This window comes from Sinohyriopsis cumingii, chromosome 4, assembly GCF_028554795.1.
Source record: "Sinohyriopsis cumingii isolate HCF-2022 chromosome 4, ASM2855479v2, whole genome shotgun sequence".
Lineage (NCBI taxonomy): Eukaryota > Metazoa > Mollusca > Bivalvia > Unionida > Unionidae > Sinohyriopsis > Sinohyriopsis cumingii.
The window spans coordinates 141,311,367-141,330,683 of NC_142964.1; the positions used below are offsets into that span (position 1 = coordinate 141,311,367).

At 36.1% G+C, this 19,317-nt stretch overlaps 1 protein-coding gene across 1 annotated transcript in view; it reads right to left on the reverse strand.

Annotated features, from left to right (window-relative positions):
* Positions 1-18,832, reverse strand: part of LOC149802216 (glycolipid beta-1,4-mannosyltransferase egh-like) — an 83,266-nt gene extending 64,434 nt beyond the window's left edge. The window contains exon 1 of the mRNA XM_089954410.1: positions 18,702-18,832. Within this exon, the coding sequence (XP_089810536.1) occupies positions 18,702-18,786 (85 nt within the window). The 5' untranslated portion in view covers positions 18,787-18,832. The remainder of the gene's footprint in view (positions 1-18,701) is intronic.
* Positions 18,833-19,317: the final 485 nt, after the last annotated feature.

Here is a 19,317-nt window from a genome sequence, read left to right on the forward strand (position 1 = left end):
ACATCCGGAATCTCATACTGCAAGGATAGCTCGAGAACGATTAGAAGCAATCAAAAAATTTCTTCCTGTTAGAGATTCATTTAGAGAAAACCTACAAGCGCAGCAAGTTGAGTACGAAGAAGACACTAAAAGGTTATTTAAACTCGTCACTACAGCTACTAAGAAAGCTACAGCGGCTGTTGAAAAAATTATATGGGGAGATATTGAGGATGATGAGAAGAGGAAAAAGGGTATTTTTCCAGTATTAGAACAAACTGCAGCGCAGACTGAAAAAATAGCAAGAAGAACCAAACAAACGAAAAAAGATTTTACGAGATCTTCCAACTGATATAGCTGCAGCTCAACCTCCATCCGCTGGTGAAGATAGTGGAAAACTTCGTACTGAAGTCACCGACGTGAGAAAAGAACTTGCATCTGAACCTAAACCAGTTGAAGAAAACTTAGAATTAATTACAAAATTTAACGAAGGGTTATTAGAAATACTGAAAAAGCTGATTTACCCGAAATAATGTTATTTGGTATATTTAATAAATCTAATATTTTAAAATCTCGTCATAAAAAGTAAGTAATAATAATCTTATTAGATGGATATATCGCGTATATAGAAACAAAAAACAAGCTAGAGGTCCAGAATACAAAAATCTTGATAAAGAAGTAAAATGACTTTATAGAGAGAGACTAGAACAACTAGAACAAGAACAACTTTCCCAGCAGGAACCTTCATATCAACTTTCTCCACCGCAGCAGAAACCTTCATATCAGCTTCCTCCACCTTTACAACGTAGAACAATTTCTGCGCCGGTAATGACATTTACAACGACAGATTCACCACGTGGATTTTGAAGTAATTCACCTGGCACACACCCGGTCACCACTGAATCATTTTCTCCGGTAATGCAACCACCAGTATTTAAAACACCTCAAGATGAACCTAAAAAAGGTTCTGGTTTATGTCCCGATAATATCCTCAATGATGTGTTCCGGTTAGAAGTTCTCATAGGGGGAAAACGTGTCGGAAATAACTCACCAGAAATAACCAATGAAGCAGCTGATATTTGTCGGCGATTATTTCAGGGTGGTATCATGGATATCGGTGTTTACCGAGAACTTATCGATGAACTTGTTGATGATTACAGTGACTAGTTGTTAGATAAATGATAAATAAGATAACATGATCGTACACAATAATCATCGTAGACCTGTACCGGTCAGAGTAGTGAACTCACGACTACCAATCTATAGAGCAATTTACGGAGATGAACTTAGTGATGTTATTCAGGGATTATTTACAAGGTTAGCCCCAAAAGTAGCACCTGTTGCAAAACAATTATCGATGAAAGCTATCGTTGTTGTTCGTGAAAAAGCTCCTGGTGCAATTATCAATGTTGCTGGTAAGGCGTTCTCGGCGATCAAAGATAGACTAGCACGATTAATAAGACGAAAACGACAACCAGTAAAATTACCAAGTACTGAAATTATGCCCGCAGATGTCAGTAAAATAATAAATCAAGCTGAAAATCAAAAACTAGCGGCATTAGCAGATCGGGGACTCGGTGAATCGGGAAATAATATCTCAAGTTTGATATCAGGAAGTGGAACTTCCCGAAGTGGAATTTCCCGAACGCGGTAATCAACGTGTTAGACGAAAATAATTACAATAAAATGTTCAAACGCATGTCCGACACAGCATTTGACATGGAAGCACCTGTCATTAAAGATGAATCGGTAAGTGATTATCAGTTTTATTCTTATAACGCACGAATACCAGATCAACGTGGAAGAATTGAACTACAAGTTCATGACACAAGTAGATATTTTCTACCCGCTGAGGCTTTTATTGAGGTAGAAGGTACAATTGTAAGAACAACTAATGCTAATTACGCAGATGCAATAAAAGTTGGTTTTGTCAACAATGGTATTATGGCACTGTTTGATAGCGCCACTTATATGATTGATGGAAAAAATATCGAATCGATTCAGAAAGATGTCGACGTTGCTACAACAATAATAGGATTAGCAAGATATTCTGATGATTATACAAGATCAGCAGGTCCCACGATGATGTTTGTGAAAGATAATACTGGTCACCCTGAAAGCGATCAGTATAATATAAGACGACCAAGAAATTTTGCCGATAACAATGAAGCTGATGTGTGGCCAGTGGTTCATGGTGCTAACATAAATTTCAACTTGGGATTTGCAACTCGTAAAAATATGTTGCTAGGAGCCAATAGAAATTTTTCATGTACAATTCCACTATCGCATATTTTGGATTTTGTAGAAATGTTAGAAAGGTTATTTTTGGAGCTAGACACACGGTTGTTTTTGCAAGAAAGGGTGATAATAGCGATGCTTTGTGGAGACCTGCTGGTGATGCTGGTAAAGTAATATTATCGAAACTATCGTTGTGGATGCCGGTAATGACTCCAACGATCGCAGAAGAACAAAAATTGATTTCTTTCATGGACACAGGAGGTAAATCCCTGTTGTCATTGTTAACAACAAGCACAGATAGTATACAAACTGATATTAACGGTCAGTTTACATGGCATATAGCATCACAACAAGGTGTTTCTACACCACGGCATATTTTTATTGCGTTTTAGAACTATGATCGTTTAAATAGTCAAGAACGTACTCATATGATATTTGATAAACTAGGTATCACAGATATTTCCTTACGGACAAACGGACAACAAGAACCAACGGAAAATTTACAACTAAATTATGAACAAAATCATATAGGACGTGTATATTATCGTTTGATATCATTCATGGGACGTGATCAAAATGTAGATACTGGGTTGCAAATATCACAACATGATTTCAGAACTTTGTACCTGATTTATTATTTTTCACTGGAGCATCCTGATCTATCAAAACAATCTGTCGTTGATATACATCTTAAAGCAACATTAAATACAGGTGGTGTTGATTATAGAGCAATCGCGGTTATACTTAGCGATAAAGCAATGTTACTTGAAGGTGGTAGTGGTCGAATGAGACTCGTTGATGCACGAGTGGAAAATCTTTAATCATTATTTGGAGCGTGGTAAGTATTTATCATAAAATGTCATACAGTCATGTTAATGTTGTTCTGACTCCCGGTCAGGTAAAAAGATTACAATCAAAAAACGCCAGCAAATGCGGACCAAAAATATCACTAAAGCGAGATCAAATTTCTAGTGGCGGTCCAAAAAATTATCGTTGACAAATAACCAGATTAAACATCTTAATAAAGCCCTAGAATCAAAAACCGGGGTTCAATTTCATCTTTCTCCGAGAGCCATTAAGGACATGGTTAAAACAGGTGGTATTTTTCCACTTCTCGTGACTATTCCAGCGTTAATAGCTGCTGCCGCTCCAGCCGTAGCAAAAGCAGCTGCGTTAGGTGCTGTTGGAACAGCTGCTGGAATGGCTCTAAAGAAAGCAAGAGGAAAGGGATACAAAAAAAAGGGTGCGGCCTAAGATTGCCAGGATCTCGTTGGGGAAGAGGTTTGAGGCTTTCAGGAACACGTTAGACGTTCCAGCATCAAATTTTGATTTACATGATGCTGCTAAACGATTAAAAATAAAAAACTCAGAGGTGTTTTTATGCGAGATCAATTACCGAAACAACCAAACAAACTCGAAACAGGTATTATCAATCTTGACTCAAATTCAGGACCCGGTACTCATTGGGTATCATACGCGGTTGATCCACGTGGAGTCGTTTATTTTGATTCATACGGGTTAGCTCCACCCATTGAATTAATCAAGTATGTTGCACCACTTCACGCGCAAGTTTGGTATTCAACGCTACCCACACAAACAATGACAGATCCGCCAATATGCGGCCGTGAGGAAATTAATGTACTTAACGCTATATCAAAATCATCCAAACCGCCACATAAAGTCGTGCATGATTATACAAGCAACCGCTTCGTTTTAAACAGATCTTAGATCTTAGATCTTATATAATGGTTGATATTTACGGAAGAAGAACTTCCCGCGTTAAGAAAAAACCCGGCGACGTTGATCTGTCGAAGTACGCGACTAAAGATGAATTCGCTGATATTATGAACCTGGCTGGAGTTGACCCAGATGAGGTTGTTATTTTTCAGGATCGACATGGAAAACTAAAAACCAGCAATATCAAATGGAATGATATAATTCGACGAGTACTTGGCGCAGTTACGGATAATATCCCTGTGTTTACCGACAGCAGGAAAATCAGGGATTCGAGTATATCGTTTACAACCATCAGAGATCAAATTACAGCAAGTGTTGCTAATCGCGTGAAAAATACCGGTGACACAATGATGAGAGAACTCAACATGAACGGGAATAAGATAGTAGTTTTAGCGGATCCAGCATCTGACGAAGACGCAGGAACAAAAAAGTACGTTGACGTCAACTACAACACCGCAGATGGTAAATTATCCACGTTGCGGGCCGAGTATGACGTTCACGTACACGGGTTCACAAATCTTCGCAGAATCTTTAGAAAAATTAATGAAACCGCAGATGTATGTTTTGGTACTCCGCATACCGTTGACGTAAAACTCGTTGATATCAAGACGAACATCGACACGATCAAACAAACACAGCAAAAAACATCGTAGCGGGGATTCCTGAGATCGTTAATAAAACCAGTTTGATTAAAATTCCCGGCGGGGTTACTCCCGGGCATATTACCAACATTGTATACACAGTATCATCTGGATTCGCAACATGGTCGCAGCAGAATAATACTATTAAATATACCGCAATAGTCACTGGCGTGTACAGGCTATCTGTGTTCAGTGCTGCAAAATTTGAAATATTTACAACGTATCCATGGCGTCATTCAACTGATAAGTTTTCCGGGGCTGTATCTGTTATATTAAATAGCGGAAACGAAGAAACATTTATTCTGGAAGCAGCTGATAAGAAATTAACCGCAACATCTTACTGGTGGTGTCTAGAATTTGTAGCTGAAACATCTCAATTGGTTACTGCATAAAATATAATGAGTACCTCAATCGACGTTCAGAAATTTAGGTATAATCCAGCGCGTGAATGGGAGGCATCGTTGAAAGATCGAGTCGAACAATATACGGTAAAAGTAAAGAAATATCGACGACGACTAGTTATCGTCGACGTGATCGTTTATTCAGTATCCGCTGTTGTTGCTAGAACCGGTGTGATATTATCAGCGGTGACAATGATGGCACCAGTAGCCGTAACTATTTGTATTTCAGCAGCAACAACTATTGCAGGTGTGCTTAATATCATTGCAAAAAAGATATGCACCTGCATGAATGAAAAATTATCCGATTACATGATACAATTACACACAGCGACGGTCGCATACTCGAAGTTATCTTCGTTGTTATCAGCAAGCCTCAGTGATGAAATGATTTCTGATTTTGAGTTTTCAGAAATGATTAAAATATACAACTGCGCTGGTATTAAAGGTACGAGTATTAATAATGACATCACAGGAGCTACTCCAGCAGATCGTGACAAACACAACCCCGCACAAGACCACGATGATCTCGGTAAGCTCGACTAATCCCGAATTTAGTGTTAATTTTCCAACTGTGATTCGCGCGAATGAAATCGCGTTAGCACAATTACGAGTATATTACAGCTGGCCAAACATCAGATCGAAATCATTTGATGGTACACCAGCAAATAATTCACTTGTATTTGCTAATAAAAACAAACCAGATGGAACACCTGATTGGGTCGTTGCTGGAATACCAACTGGCAGTTATGAGATCGAACAAATCAATGAGGAATTTGCGAGTAGAATAAAATCAATAACAGGAAAAGAGTCAAAAATATCAATTAACGTTCATGAGCCGACGCTACCTTCTGCGGTTGAGATACATTCTCCTGATTACGTCATTGATATTTATCAGTCCACGATAAGATCCGTACTAGGTTGGCCTGATATTGCGCCAGTGCATGAAGGACCACCAGAACCAAAATTAAATGAATTTCTCACTGACGATGCCAAGTTTATAGCAACTCCAGAATACCGAAATTTGTATCCATGGACTGGTAGGGATACTCGTGTTATTCATGATGAAAAATTATATCCTATAACACCGTTTTCTATCATTGATTTTGATATAAAAACTTCAACTAATATTGTTTATGAAAGAAATTTCAAATCATCAGCTAACGACATTAAAACCGAATACACAACTGCATTAACGACATTAGCACGTTTATTTAAAAACTATATCCTGGAGTATCCCAATATCAATCTAAAACATCAGATCATTGCAACGATACAACATTTAAATCAAATTGTTTTGGATCTTAAATACGCTAATCAGACTATTAGTGAAGTAATAAATCCTAGTACTTATATTTATTCAGGAGAAAAAAATAGCATCAAACAAGCATATATTGATCATTATAAAATAACTGAAGCAGATTTATTAAATTTTACACTTCCAGGATTTGAAACCGGCGAATTAATAAGATCACTCAACGATCTTGTCGCGAAAAACTTTTCTGAAATACTAGCTGTATGGAGAAAAATAGCCCCACCAGCAACCGTTTTTAGATATAATAATGATTCATATGGAAGCGGCAGGCATGTATTCCCCTGAATCGTTAATATAACATCGACAATCGCGGTTAATCTTGTCTGTGACGTAATCGATGGCAGCTTTCAAATAGATCTCAGAAAATCAAATCAGGCTCAACAAGGATACATCTTATACACGTTCACACCACAAGTTCCCCCTGGCGATTTGATCGTGCAAGTACCAACCAATACTGTTTATCTACGTACACATAATCAGTATTTGTCACAAATAAATTTCAAACTCACAGACCACATAGGACAATTAATTGACCTGCGTAATGAGGATTTGATTGTCAATCTACATGTAAGATCTTAAATACTTTTATCGTAAGATTTTTGTCTTAAAGACTTTTATCGTAATGATTTTTGATCATAGAGCTTTGATCATAGATCTTTGATCAGAAACATTTTATTTTATCAGAAACATTTTAATTTCATCATATATCTTTGATCTTAATATTTTATTTTTTCTTAAATATTTCGACATTTTTAGTCAAATTTGTTATTTTTTCAGCTATTTTAGTAGATTCGTCGAGGAAAAATTGATCAAATTACAGTTTTTCGTCAGGTCAAACCTCAAGCGGTTCTCTAATTGATTTATCGATAAATCGTTAAAAATCCTCGTTTCAAAAGAAAATTACCAGAAAAATTAACCAAATCGCATGAAAAATCTCATTTTTTGAGCTAATTTTACTGATTTTTGGCGATTTATCGATAAATCAATTAGAGAACCGCTTGAGGTTTGACCTGATAATATTGGAAAATTTGATCAATTTTTCCTGACAAATCGACTAAAATAGCTAAAAAACAAACAAATTTGACTAATGCTGAAATATTTTATTTTTTCTGAAAATTTGATCATTTTACATAGTTCTGCGTACCAATTAGCCCATCAAAATTACGAAATTGATTGGTTTGCATGATTCTGAGTACCAACTATAGCCCATCAATTTCAGAAAAAATAAAATATTAAGATCAAAAATCTAAGATAAAATAAAATATTAAGATCAAAGATCTATGATAAAATAAAGATCAAAGATCTAAGATAAAATAAAGATTTTCTGAATAAAATAAAATATTACACGTGCTCGGTCGTTTCACCAATGAAGTTACTCTGGATCGTTTCACCAGTAACGAAGTTACTCGCTAACATAATTTGTCTTAATTGTTTTATACGAGTACTAATTATTTTTTTTTTGCCTCGTATTCGTGGGATAACTCCAATCTAATTTTTTCTACTGCGGCAGAGAGATGGGCGAGTTCCTTCACTTGATCTTCTTCTATGGTAGCTAGCGACTGAAACATCGCCGCTTGAATCTGTTTCATAAACATGTACTCAGATGTTAGTGTGTGTATTCCTTGGTTCTTACGTTCGTGTAAAATTTCAAAATCAGAAACTATTTTTTCAGGATTTAGTTCATTAGATATATTGATTCTGTCTTTTTCCACTTTTTTAATAGCAAGAATTACATCATTAATATTTTCGTAGTTCATTATTTAGCATATATTTATTTAAATAAAAAAAATATATCCTCGTGTTAGCCCCAAATCGAGTATTTTAGCGAGCTCACGAGGATGTTCCAAGGACGGCACAAACATATATGTTGAATGATTGAACCTGTATTCGAGTGTTTTAGCAGGTTCAGTAAGTATACAATGAATGAATGACAGCAGAAATATATACAATGAATGAATGAAATGAAATATATACAATGAATGAAATATTAATTAAGGACGGCACAAACATATATGAGGCCATTTTCTACGCTCAGGAGAACACCCACCCACCCAAATAATCAGCCCGTAGGTGATACAAAACATGTATCAACCACCAGTGACATGTGGTTGGAGGGGCTCTTTTGGGCGCAGAGGGGCTGGCGGTGCCCCAATGAATTATAAAAATCGCTAATATGCGTAACCACCGACGGTTGTCAGTCATGGGATTCGATCCTGATACCGTGAGTATCACGGCCAGATACGTTGTGAACTGAGCTATCGAACCATCTTAACAATATACGTTTCAGAGATTATTATATAGCTACAGCTCGGTTTCTGAATAGATTGTAAATATTTCTGCATTAAAACAGCGGTTTCTGAATAGATTGCAAATATTTCTGCATTAAAACAGCGGTTTTTGAATAGATTGTAAATATTTCTGTATTAAAACAGCGGTTTGTATATATGTAATTGAGAGCAGCGTGTTCTGCCAAGATTTCTCGTAATAGATTGTAAATATCTGCATTAAAACAGCGTGTTCTGCCTTGATAAAATATATTTACAATATTACCACAGCACCATCAAACGTTTTACCACCTGCAGATCGGTTTAAATATTTCTGTATTATAACAGATTGTAAATATCTGCATTAAAACAGCGTGTTTTGCCTCGATTTCTCATAACAGGTTTAAAAATAGCTCGCTATATTGTACGACGTGAAATACGTTTATTTTTCTATTTTGTAAGTTGGAAACCATAAATATCTTTCTTTGGTATAATTATTGATATTAATTACGGCGTAGATAATTAATTAACTAATTACGACCATAAAATCGGAAATCTACGAAGAAAACTATATTACTGAAGTAATCTCCCTTTCGCATGATCGAAAAATAAGTAGTATAAAAATGGTAATTTCTGCCTAAAAGGATAAATAATTAAAAAAAATAGTTAATAAATATAATTCTACGTAATTACTTCATAGTGATGATAGTTTATCTTACTAACAATATTGGAATATGATTTTCTGTTTATATTTACTGGAAAAAGTGGATTTGGTTATATTTTCCGCGACGTATTTTACCACACGCGAGTTAATATCAAAGTATTTTGCAGCAGAATACATTGATTGAAACGTTTTCTCTTCGCCAGTTTATATGTTTGTGGATTTTACAGCCCTCCTTACAATTGTTCTGTCATATTTACCAGTACTTCCCCGTGCAGAGTTCTCGCTCTGTGTAACAGCTCGAAGATTGGATAAATTATTGTCAATTTTCACCCCGTTGATATGATCGATCACAAGACCGTCTTTGATCAACCCCTTGTGACACTCGTATGTGAAACGATGACAAAGATAAGTTTTCTTCCTAATAGTAAACTTTAGATATCCAGTATTACTAATAACACCAACTGATCTCTTCAACCTGCAATTTCTAATCATACCATGAATATTTGATTCGTAGTCTGTTATTATAGGATGCGGGACAAATTTATTTTGCTCCATTATATAATAATATCATTTGTTTAAATCATAATTTGTCTGAAAACTTAGTTAAATAATCCTCCACGGATTTTATAGCTCCGTCACTGACATCATTTTTTTTATCATAATATCTTTTATGCTCTCTGTATCGTTTACCACCACAACACGCACACAACTCTATTTTATTTCGTACTCCAACACCACATCGTAGACATGGTATTGGTCCTAAGCTTCCACGGTGAACGTTTTGCATGTGTTGTCCGCAAAATTCCCTTTTACAGGATTTGTTGCAACAAGTCAATGAACCCACCGAAGGCCATTTGCATCGAGACATTGTATGCATAATATTTTAATTTAAATACTTGTTTGAAATATAATATTTTAATTTAAATACTTGTTTGAAATATAATATGAACGAATTCGATAGATTATCCCGAATCAAGCCTTGGAGCGCAGATAAATTTAATCTCGACAGAATATCTCCTGATATACCAATAAAACATCTAGTTGATAAGAAAAACAAAAGTTTGATTAATAAAATTAACGACACCAAGAAAGAATTTCACGCAGATGGTACATCTCATGTCTGGTCAACGTTCAAGATTATACGCGACAAAGATATCATCGACGCTACGATGAATGACAAACGAGCAGCAATTATCATTAACTATCTTGATAATCGCAAATATCTTTTCAGAATAAAATTTGTCGTGTTGACAGAAACAGATGATTGGATTATCCGTGACAAATATGATCCTGTCCACGGTGATGAAAAAACTGTCATACCAAGTAGAGATTCCAAACCAGGTCTCGTGACCGGTATTGACAAACCGTATTATGAACGAGCATATCCTGTGACCGCGGTTATTTATGGAATCTATGTGATAAATGAAAAACTTAACATTGATAAACTGGCGCCGATGAAATTTTCAAAAATAAATTGTGTGGCTGAACGAGTAATAGAACATTTTACAAGCGCGGCCCGTGGAAACGGTCTAACGGATAAAAGACGTAACATAATAAACACGTGGGGAGAAACAGTTAAAGATACCGGGGCGTCTATCAAAGATGGCGCTGAGTTAGGAAAAAGATTAAAATTTCCAATAACCGTAGCGACGATAATAGGAGAGATTTTGTATGAATCGAAATATAAATCAAAAGGAGCTTCGATCGAAATTATTGATGATAACGCACACGCGTGGACTAATGCAGTAACAGTGTTTCCACGAGATCGAACTGTTAAATGTTATCCCGGAGATATGTTTGATTTTATTAACGAAATAAGTAAAATCGATCCTGTGTCAGTATGGTTATTTCAGAGTTTTAGCGACGAATCATGCATAGAGGAAAAGAATAAATTTGATCAGTTTGTAAGACCAAATGGTGTTATTTATCGAACAGATCTTCGCCAAAAAAAAATGAAAAAAATCTTGCACTGCAATATACTGATGACACTGACGAACTACTGAGCAACTGTTTTACTGTTCCGTCAGTTGCGGCTCATTTTGCTAGAAAGAAAAATTCGTGGAAGCCAACTCGGTCTGATTTTCTCAATGACATAATATCTAGTTGTGTCGAATACGGACACGGCGGACTATGGAATACTAAATACAATCATAAAGATGTTATTTCAGTTGATATGGTTGCATGTTATCCGGGAAGTTTTCTTGGATACGGAGATTGTTCTGTGTACTTTGAGCGATTCGGTCATCCGACGCACGAGATGAAACGAGTATCGATAAATGGACCATTACCGGATTTTGACCTAACTGGATTTGCTTGTATCGAGTCATTTGAAATGTCTAAAGAGCTCCATGCGATTTGTTATACCTGGTTTGGAAAACATTTTTCAGAATAAATGTGGGCACCAATAGTACTGTTACTGTATATGCTAGATTGTGCGATGTTAACACGGTTGATTGTAAGTGAAGCAATTATATCATACCGGAAACAAACCGAAGTTTGGTTACCACAACAAAAGGAGTATTCGGATGAAACCGATTACGAGAATAAAATTACAAAAGAGCTTGGTAGAAAAATAATTGGCAAGTTTACCCAAGGAGGAGCATATGATCACAGACGACATTGTACAAGACTGATCATGGACGATGCTGAGTTAGATTTTATAATCGCTGATACAACGAACAGAAATACGTTTATAAGTCGAGAAATGGCTTTCTTGTCAAATGGAATTAAACTAGGTACAATTGTAAGTTACATGGACGGTAAGTCACCAAAGTATACTCATTTAAGATCTTCAATGCTCGCGTACGTTTCGATAAATCTATTATCGATGATAAATAAAGTTTTTACACTCGCTGTCAGAGTTGCTACTGATTCGTTTTATATAAGTAAAAAATATTCAATACTGTTAGAAAAATTAAGCATAGGCACTTGTGCATCGTGGGGTTTGTGGAGAATAAAAAAGGAATATATACTCGATTATTCCGAATCCGCTGATGTTGCAGTTAAAGATATTTACCTGATAAAATCAGGCAGAAATAATCAGATATCTTCTGCACCATCGGTATACGATCCAATAACTAGACACGAAACGGTTTATCTAAACGGACCTATCGGTTCTGGTAAAACCACTCTAGCGATCGAACTATTTCAGAACTCGGATATGATCGTGCTGACACCTACATACAGACTCGCGCGAGAGATGAAACAACGATAAGTACAATCATGTACTTATCATAGCTTCTTCCGATGGAAGGGTGATACATGGACATCTTTAAGGATGGGAGAAAAATATATTCCGAGGATTATAATATGGGATGAAATATGCACGGTGCCGTTAGAAACATTAAAAACGTTTCTAGATTGGTTGTTAACAAGAAATACTGCTGTGATAATGTGCGCCGATCACGGTCAACCACCACCGTTTGTTGGACCATCTCCACATGATTGGCTGAAAAATTTCGCTGATTACTATGAAGAAATAACTGATGATCATAGAGCACTTGATGCAACGTTGAAGGAGTTTACAAAATTAATCAGACTACAACCGAATAAAATTCAGTGTGAAGTAATGCGTGGAATAATTCCAGAAACACCCATGAACGACTTTCTACAAACGTGGCGACCAAATGATCTGATAGTTGCAAGTAGAAAGATAGTTCGTGATACACTTCAACGAGAGTTATTTCAATTACAACGAGAAAAGTTTCCGACGCTGCCAGTGCCGTTGTGTTATCGACCAGCTGATACACGGCGGCAAAATATTGACGTTGATATACCAGGACAGACCGAGAAACAGAATTTAGTATTAAATGATATTATCACAGTTGATGCTGATGTTGTTGAAGATGCATTATCGTTGAACAAATCTCCGTGGACACTAGGATATGCAATGACAATACAGTCATCTCAGGGATTAACTATTACCGTTACAGTTGTTTGGATTATAGATGATCGTATCGAGTGGTCAAACTTAGTTTATCTCGCAGTGTCTAGAGTCAGAAAAATATCTCAATTGAGACGAATTGTCCTGGACGAGTCAGTGACTAGTGATGATGTTGGCGGTGACATAATAAGAAAAAAATTAGCTGGTTATAAACAAAGCGATAAAAAAAATAATCGAGAATTTGATCTTCATGTTGAATTTATCAACGCGCTGAAACAACAACAGAATAATCACTGTGCAAATTGTAATTGTGTGATGTTATGGAGATATTCGAGTAATAATCCAAGACAATTTACCGTAGATAGAAAAGATAACAGTCGCGGTCATACACGCGAAAATATCATGTTGACCTGTCTTGAGTGTAATCGACGTAGAGGAGCTAGTTAAGTGATCTCGGTGGTAATTGCGTGTCCTCGGGAATTACTTGTAATTGTTCACGTACAAATCCACGTTGAGGAGCAGTTGAATCCAGTCTGTAGATTGCGGGTCTACCTGAGGATCTTGTCACGGTGGATATCTTGTGTGTGGTAACACTCCAAATAGGATCAGTCGCTCTTTTTTTTACCACCTTCGAGTTCACCGGGCTCGTATAAATACCTGACAGTGATATTACCTAATACTAGTTGCGCTGAAAAATCACGTCGTTGTGTAGTTATACTTTTTTTGTGACTGCGTTAATAGGTTTCATATTGGTTGTTCGAGTGATCTCATTATTTAATGCAGTTATCACACTTGGTAATCTTGCAACCCATTCACGAGATCTCGTATCCTGAATAAATTCCATCGCATATTGATATCCAAATAACCGCTCAGCGAGTGTTCGATTAAATCGTTCAACAATTGCCTGATCACGATGAATCGCAGTATGTCCTCGTCGTATTTTGGTATTATGTTGTTTCATCAGCGATGATACTGGACCAAGAAATTCCTTGCCAGGATCCAACTGTAGCAGCTGTGGCCATCGCACACCACCTCATTGATAAATTCGTTTAAAAGCTACCTCAGATGCTGTTTTCGTTGATAGCGGTTCTGCATCTTTATATCTACTTGCAACGTCAATGACAGTCAGCGCGTACTTATATGTTATTTGACGTCGACCAATTTTAACGGTATCATGTGGTAGAAATAATATATCAGCTTGATGAACTTCATTAGGAACACTAACATCAAAATGTGCAAATCGAATTTGCTTAGGTGGTGGTAAATAAATTTGCCATTTTGCTTGTTTGGATAACCACGCTTTAGCAGGAGAATGTTTAACCGCTGCTGCATCAGCAAGTTTACTCATTGCTGCTTTACCTTTCCAGTATCCAAATGATGAATAATAAATCGATTCCATTTTATATATTACCAGCCCCTAGTGCTAATTTACCTTTCATCGCGGATCTTACTAACCAATTAGCTAATTTTTCTTTGATATTTTTATTTTTTATAGAATTTAGCGCGTGAATTAATTTCACATCTGCAATATGCTTATGTTGTAGATCATTACTTTTATACGCAACATCATGAGCATGACATGCTTTATCAATAGCATTTATTGGTTCCTCGCCTGGTTTTGGTTGATCTTGATTATCAAGCCTGATATCGAGTCGAGTACCAGGACCGCAATAATTATATCCTGGTAGATCTTTTTCTCCTGGATACTTAGCCCACGGAGTTGCCGGTAATTTTGTTAATTTTGCTGCAATATCACCTCCTCGTTTTTTTTTTAACGCTGACTTTGTCCCTGAATTATCACCGGGAATAAATTTACATTTCTTTGTACCACACCGCGTACACTTACCCGTAACCGCTGATCTGTTATTTTTTGTGGTAATAGTTGTTAGTGTATCCGTCGGGGTACGCGTCCTGCACTTCACACAATATAAATCCATGGATATTTTATACAGCATGGATATAATTGATTTCTCAGCAACAAAAAAACGAGAAACTGTCAAGCACCATCCTGCGTTACCAAATTCCATCAGAATGATAATAGTAGGACCATCTGGAAGTGGAAAGACGCAGTTGTTACTTAATCTTATAATGAGATGGTAAAAGTGGGATAAATTGTATTTGGTAGCCCCGTCAGTTGATGATCAACGATGTTATGATGTACTTAAGGATTTTAATGAAAACGCGCAAATAGATAAAAGTAACGATGTTATCGAGTTTATAACCGATATTGATGAAGCACCATCAGCAGATTCCATAGACGGATTTATTAATAATTTAGTTGTATATGATGATGTGATGCTGGACAAACAATCAAATCCAGCCAGGATTTTTTCTCTAGGTAGACATAAAAACACCGATGTTATTTATGTTACTCAACGATACACACAAATACCAAAAGTGATCAGAGATAACTGTAATTTTTTAGTTGTGTTTAATGGAGTTGATACACACACGATGCGAAATATTCATCAAACTTGCTGTAGCGGTGACATGGATATAATTAAATTTAAAAACTTCTTTTCACGAGCGCAAGCTACTCCGCATGGATTTATAACAATAAATTTGCGTGATCCTAGAACAAGATATCGTATTGGACTTGATAAAATATTTGGATAAATTAATAGCAGCAGGGAGGGTGGGACCTCGCGAAGACGTAATTGCGTAAAGCGCGTACATAATAAACTAGAAAAAATCACCAACGACAATGGAGTAATATTAATTGGAAATTCCATAGAGATTTTCTCAGTAAAGTATCAACGCTTTTTTTTAAATCTGTCGACGGATTTTATTTTTCGATCGTTCGTAGGAAGGCTTATTTTCAACATTTGGACGTTCCTACAAAGTGGTCTGTTCGCCCTCCCTGCCGCTCCAGTGCTTGGTTCTTCTCTGACTAAAACGTAGTTTTGCAAATAAACATATTAATTGCAATAGTACTAAGTTAATAAACTTTCATTTCCTTTTTTCTTCTTGACAGATGCCATGCTCTTAAAACACACACACAGCTGAGTAGTTTGCATCTTATTTTTCGAGCACATTTTAAAACCACGTTAACGTAGTTTATTGAGAAATAATTATGAAATGTTGAAAAATTACAACAGATGAAAAATACTTGTCAAGACATATTTTACTTCTTTTTCCGAGGGCAAAACTTGATTTCAGATTCACTGTTAATTGGTGCATTTTCATCGAGATACATTGATGATGATGATGATAATGATTAGGTGCTTCAATTATTGTTATCATTACTAATATATTATAATTTCATGCATTTACTTTGCATTGTTAAATTAAAATCTAATGGATTTAAGCATTTTGATGAGGGCTGATTTATGCTTGCCTAGTGAGATCTTTCCCGTGCACACTGAATCCACTCCTTCGTCTTTTATCATCCTTTTTTTTGGGGGGGGGGAGCTAATAGATTAGTAGATCAGAGTGTTGGTGTATGAAAACTAGGCGATTGGTGCTGTTACAAGCAGCGAGGGTTTGATTGTTCCTTGGAACAAGTTAAAACTCAGTAACCTGTTTCATTATTATCGTGTCTATACATAATACTTCAAATAACTTTTTGTATATGTTTTCCAGGCTCATTTTAATGGGCTTGGGTATTGACTGGACAACAACAGTTGGTTGTTTAATGTTTTAAAATACAAATACTGGACACAAAATATTCTTTTACATACATAGCGAGGTCAAAGTTTTATGTTTGGAATTGTAGTCAATAAATAACAAACAAAAAATGAAGAACTGGTCTATTTGTTGAAGTTGTAAACTTGAGATGCAAAAAGAGATGTGACCAGTGTTTTTTGGACAGCATGTTATGATATGAACATTAGGGATCTGTTTTTATACGTTACCAGTCAGATGCATTTCACTTTTTAGGCAACACTGCATTTATTTAGTTCCTTATAAGTTTTCTTAATTTTCGAAATTGATTGATGATATCCATAGCGTTAATCATGAGTTCATATGCATAAGAACTATCTGATTTGTTATGCACTAACAATGACGTAACATACAAAAAAGTCAGCTTTGGATGTCTTGCACTTTCTGGATATGTTTGAATTGAACAAAATGACTGCAATTGCTTTTACTACAAGTGATCGTTCCGGAATACACCCGGTCACGGCTGTTTGCCTTGTGAACATAAGTAAAAGCCAACTGTCCTCAATCATATTATATACTGTGTTTAGCTTTTAATGCTCCTTTCAATTTATTGCAAGTAATATTCTTCCTTGTGAGCTAATATCCAGATAATTTGCTCAGTTTGTTTTGTGATATCTTTCATTGACACACACTTACAAAGTCAAGAGAGGGATTGATGGCCGTGTACTTGCTAAGATCGATGTGCTTTATCAATGAAACAGTATCTTAATTAGGAATAATGGGTTTTTGTAAACTTGGATGATCACAGTTAAAAGTAAAATCCTTCTGATAAAAAATATAAAACAAGAAATCAGACCTCTACAAGAAGAAAACAAGACGTAATTCTGCACCCGACAACGTATTTTGACACCACATTCAAAGGTCGCTTAATTTGTTCAAATGGATACCCACCCACCCCACTCCAACCGCCTCCACCATCGTCCCCTGATGTTTCAGATCGAATGCCACACAGACCTAGTTAAATATTTCTACAAATACTAATTACAATATTTAGTTTTGAAAAATATGCGAAAAGACGCCTTAAGACATTCCTAAGCATGTCGTATATGTCAATCGCCATTAAATGTTTTGTTGACTTATCTCTGTGAAATGACTAATTGTGGAAGATGAAAGGGTTGTTTTTTATTTCAAGATATTCTTTTATAGAGTCGTTTGATCGACTTTGGTCAAATTACCAGTGGACACAGGGGCTTTATTTGTGGAACATGTCTTCCAATTTCTACAAACATGTCAGCTTAATACAGTGGATCATCGGTTAATTATAAGATTAATACATGCCACTATAGATTTTATTTACTTTTATGAAATTGTTTACACACACAGTTTCGGTGGGTTATTGTTGAGTACTAAAAAGGACCTCAAGAATTATATGATGATCAGAAAATTTCCAACAACAAAAAAAAATATTACATCAAGTTTTCTTTTAATTTAAATTAGCTGTAATTACAGCGAAACAATAACCGAACAATGGAAGGAAGAGTGTTTTTCTTTGTTTCTGTTTTTTTTTTTTTTTAACGACGCTTCTAATATGTTGTTGGTTAATCATGCCAAGGAAATGGGAGCGAAGTGCCTTTCCCAAGGATACGCTGAGACAGCCGACCTGGGCTGGACTGGTCCGGTACCAAGTGAAAAAGAATTAATGAATTAATTAACAAATTTAGGGAAATATGATTAATGTTCCAATAGTATGGCAAATTATTTAGAGTATTTATATTTTACCTGTATCATATAAAAACAAACGATATCAATCACCTACTTACAGAAAAGGATGCAAAAGTACAAAATAGACAAATATCGGTAGATAGATAGATTCAACAGATAGACAGACATAAAGACAGACGGATGGATGCATAGATGGACGGACGAACCGACCGACCGACCGACCGACCGACAGATAGATAGATAGATAGATAGATAGATACCTGTACAAATATTCGATCTAAATGTGACTCGATCCAATAAATCAGTGATGACAGGAACACAAGAAAAATCCTCAACTAGAACCATCGCACCTGTTTATTTCCAAGACGTCTTTGTCATCCTTATGTAGCTGAATAGTTCCTTTTTATCCAGTTCTGAGCTCAATTTGTGGTTATATCCAATGCAGAATTCCTTTTGGGGATATATCCAGGTCTAAGTTCCTTTTGGGAGTATGTCTAGCCCTGAGTTTTTAATTGGGGAACCTATTAGCAATTTATGGTGGATTTCCTCGAGTATAGTCTATTCACGCTCTAACAAAAGCTATCTGCGTATGATCCGCCATCTTACTGTGAACGTTATGTATTGCAGTGATCCACGAATGTATACCATAACTCAAAACGTTGGCTATATGGTAAACATGAATTGGAGAAAACGGTCACAAATTACATATTTTCCAGCTAACAATGATGATATATACTTATACAGTTAGATGGCAAAGACAAGTACACGGTAACCGTGGAAATCGTCTGTATTTAAACTGTAGTTCTTTGTACCGAATGGTGATTAATTTGTTCTCTAAATAGCATGACATGCGATCATTCAAGTACCCATTTATGG